The 4,011-nt window shown below is 40.2% G+C and overlaps 1 protein-coding gene across 1 annotated transcript; it reads right to left on the bottom strand.

Moving 5' to 3' along the window:
• Positions 1–1,559: 1,559 nt before the first annotated feature.
• Positions 1,560–2,784, bottom strand: LOC112080012 (uncharacterized). The gene is made up of 3 exons (XM_024145801.2): positions 2,435–2,784; positions 2,055–2,273; positions 1,560–1,897 (listed from the first exon to the last, which is right to left on the bottom strand). The coding sequence occupies exons 1-3, from the start codon at positions 2,703–2,705 to the stop codon at positions 1,560–1,562; spliced, it is 828 nt and encodes a 275-aa protein (XP_024001569.2). The 5' UTR covers positions 2,706–2,784.
• Positions 2,785–4,011: the final 1,227 nt, after the last annotated feature.

The following is a 4,011-nucleotide window of genomic DNA, read 5'->3' as shown; positions in this document are numbered from 1 at the left end:
AATGATCATGTTTATACATACTAGGATCTATTTTAGACATACAGGATATTGGATACATCAGATCTGTTAACATACAGGATCAGAACTGTTGTTAAATACATATCTTTCTCTATTTGAGTTTTTAATTATCTTTTTTTTCAATCCTATATACACTATTGGTTTTAATTATGTTGTTGTCATTATAACTCTGTTATTCAGACCTTGGCAGGTGAAGGGACCTCCTGCCACAGAGGCAGGGAGAGAGGACTACTGACTGTTAAGCGACCACGCATGTACATCTATTGGACTTGACACCGCTCACCTACATCTGGGTACAAGAACGGACACCAAGCTAAGGATGGCACGACACTTCAGCCGTACTCAGGACTTCATTTTGTGACGTGCAGACAGTTACTCCTGGTGTAAAGCAATGAGGATCCTACACCATCTCTCGCAGTGATGTGAGTGTGTACTTTTACATACAACATTTGTTCAGGGTCAGTACAATCATTATCTTAATTGATGCCTTGTGAATGGACGTATCCACTTCTGCTTTAGTTCGTTATCGCTTTGCCACGCAGTGTTGAAGTGTGGGCTTCATCAAGACTAGGTGTATAATCAAATTCTGATATACATGCAGTCAATGGACTGAAGATTACTATCGATCCGATCTTCAATTACGTTTTTCAGACTGGCTACACCATTGCAGCTACTTTTACCAATGGAACTCCATGAAAAAAACTAACTCACAAGTTAAAAACTACAATAGACTGAGGTGATATAGTTGATACTTCCTGGTACTTTCACGCATTAGTGATAGTATTTAAACATTGTATTAGAATTTTTTCCCATTTATATTTGGAGGTGGGTTGGCCCGATGGCGTCACTCGTTTCAGTAGGATGTTACAACCTGTGCTGGCATTGTGGGGTTTTATGTTATGCCTCTTCTTGGCAAAAATTTGTTTTGGTGTATAAAACTGTGATGGCAAGCATCGACTCATGTCCTTATATTGGTTCATTGTGTGTTATAAGTCAATTTTCAATGGACATCCCCAGATGAGTGCTTTCAGAACCCACTGCGTCCTCATTTGCTTTGTCAGTGACTCTTTGTATTATTACTTTTGTTTTGGTTACATTTTAGGTTTCTTTGGCATGGGAGAACTTAAACAGCAATAAGTGTTACAGTATGATATGTAGATTGAAGAATTTTATAAAGGATGTTATATTGTCTTGTATTTCAGGTAAGCAGTGTTGGAATTGACTGTACAAACCCATCAGAAGATCTGTGCTTGGAAGCGGTTCAACTAGTGGGACATGATCCTGCTCTTCACACATATCCCAGTTAATCACTGAGATCAAAAAAGCTTTCTGGTTTACTTAATGGTCTGGTATGGAATTGCCTGATGACGATCTGAGCTCAAGTGCCAGGGTATTGAGTGTCATATACGATGACTTGGGGGATAAGAAGGTGACTGTACTGAGAATCGACGAGACCTGAGATTTGAGTGACTCTTGCTGGGTACAGGGTTCAGATTCATAACATCTGGAGAAAGTTTTCTGGCTCACCTGTTCCCTGACTGTCACAGGAAGGTAACCTGCCATCTTGATGTCTGTGTGTTGAATATGAACTTGTACTCAGCAGAGTCCTCCTCTCTCAGATCTGTGATTCTCAGGGTGGAGCGACCTCTCTCCTTCTCTCCAACATACTCCACACGACCTGCATACCCTGGGTCTGTGGTTAGGTCCTCAGGGATCAACTTAACCCTCCAGCTGTCACTCTGTTTATGACTAAACCAGAGTGATGATGTGATGTTATAAAGACTGAAATAAGTACAGGAAATGTCCACTGATGACCCCTTCAAGGCACAGATTCTCCTCTTGGTGTAAGTCACTCTGTTGCAGTCCTGATCCTGGACACCTGAAACATAATGGAATCACATAAGTACATTATACAGTATAATCAGTTATTTTCATAAAAGCCAAGCCCTATCAAATTATACAGTGAGACCAAAAGGATGTAGTACAAACATTCTGTATAAATTCTGTATTAGATTCCATATTAGATTCACACTCACACACTGCAGGAGAGCGGAGATCCTCATGGCCTTTTACAGCACAGGAGTAACTGTCTTCATAGTTACTGGAGACTGGGTCTTTGTACTGGGGGGAGGTGCTCTCATCTAGATGTTGTCCGTTCTTGTACCAGATGTAGGTGGGGTTGTCAGTCAGAGTACAGGTGGTGCTACAGGTCAGTGTCTTATCCTGATGTCCACCAGTCACCTTCACCTGAAGACCTGGAGAATAAACAATATCACTATAAATCCCTTTATCACTGACTTATTACTCTGATACAAAGATGGAAGAAATCCTATGTTATACAGACTATTATACACACACACCACAACAATTGTCAGAACTAATTGGAACTCAAAATAAAAGCTATTTTTTACTTTACCTGTGACAGACAAAGTCACTCCAAGTTTGCCAGTATATGTCCCTCCTTCCTGATCTGTTAATAATCTGAACCAGTACGGAGCTGAGTCTCTCTCTCTCAGGTCTGTGATTTTCAGGGTACAGTCTTTCTCCTTATCCCCATGATACTCCAGACGACCTGCATTCTCTGGGTCCTGACCTAGATCTTCAGGTTCTACACCAGTCCCCCATTCAGTGAACCAGAAGGTTGTTGTGACTGTATAACCTCTGGGATATGTGTAAGAGCAGGACATCTCCACTGTTGACCCCTTCAAGGCACAGATACTCTGAGTGGTGTATGTAACACTCCAGCCATTCTGCCCCAGTACAACTGAAACACATTCACACAACACAACATTTATTACATGAAACTTAAGCAAAAATGGCTCTCACTAACAGTATTGTTGGTCCACATTTTGTTGCCATAGTTACTGAGTTGGTTGTGAACGGAAACCACAGATAAGCATCTCTCAATGAGCAGTGAAAGAAAACTATATAAAGTGAAGTAGATATGACAAACAGATCAACATAATAACATTATGACTCTTAATAACTTCTTGAGAATACAGGGGGTGCTATTTTACCATTAGCATAATTTGCTCTACAGATTAAACTGCCTCTTATTCAATTATTGCTCTTACTATATGCATATAAATAATACCATTGGAAAGAAAACAATCTCTAGTTTCTAAAACCGTTTCAATTTTGTCTCTGAGTGATACACAAGTCATTTGACAGCACTTTCCCTGACCAAGAAGTAGAATGCAAGAAGTCTATGCTCGCTTCAACGCTCTGCCTATATATGGTCATGACCCCTATGACCAGAAACACACTTCATTCGCCTTCCTCTGGGTGTCAAGAGGACGTCAGAGGAGAAATTCTTTGTTTATCTGGTACTGACGTGAAATAAGACCTATTTCTTTGGCGTGACCGACAACTTCCGGTTTTCTGATTCGCACGAGTTGAGCTGCGATTGTGTACTGTTTTGCTGGCGTTATGGATGAAAACTATCTCCGTGTCGAATTTTGTTTGATACATGTGACCATATCATCGTAATGTATTTTTTCAAATAGTTTAATCAGATTATTTGAATTTTTTCGGAGTTTTGTGGGTCCGTTGTCTGATTTTATTTTACGTTTCAGAGATCCGTGCCACTCGACCAGTACCTGTGCTAAATGGAGTGGGAAAGGAACAATTCTGAACGGAACCAACGACTCATCTTGACAAAGGACACTTTGATCAACATTCTGATGAAAGATCAGCCATAGTAAGACCCAATTTACGATGTTATATCATATCTGTTGTGCATGTGAACTGGCCGTGGGCGCCTAGCCGAATCTGCCTGGTATAGCTATGCTAATTAGCGGCTACATTTTGTTTTCGTTATAAAACATTTTAATAAATCTGAAATATTGTTTGGATTCACCAGATGTTGGGCTTTCAATATCTGTACGCGTGTATTTTTCTGAAAATGTTTTAAGATGAGTAATTCTTATATTGACGTTTGGTCTCTGTAATTGTCTGGCTGGGTCAGCACTATTTCAGATTGCAGCTTGCAAT

The sequence above is a fragment of the Salvelinus sp. IW2-2015 genome, unplaced genomic scaffold (assembly GCF_002910315.2).
Source record: "Salvelinus sp. IW2-2015 unplaced genomic scaffold, ASM291031v2 Un_scaffold10983, whole genome shotgun sequence".
Lineage (NCBI taxonomy): Eukaryota > Metazoa > Chordata > Actinopteri > Salmoniformes > Salmonidae > Salvelinus > Salvelinus sp. IW2-2015.
This window is presented reverse-complemented; position numbering and strand designations above follow the sequence as displayed.

Coding starts and splice junctions, on each gene's coding strand:
- LOC112080012 (XM_024145801.2), bottom strand. CDS start 2,705: ATGTCCTGCTCTTACACATATCCCAGAGGTTATACAGTCACAACAACC. Junction 2,274..2,434: donor AGTGACTTTGTCTGTCACAG/GTAAAGTAAAAA, acceptor TTTATTCTCCAG/GTCTTCAGGTGAAGGTGACT. Junction 1,898..2,054: donor TCTCCGCTCTCCTGCAGTGT/GTGAGTGTGAAT, acceptor ATTATGTTTCAG/GTGTCCAGGATCAGGACTGC.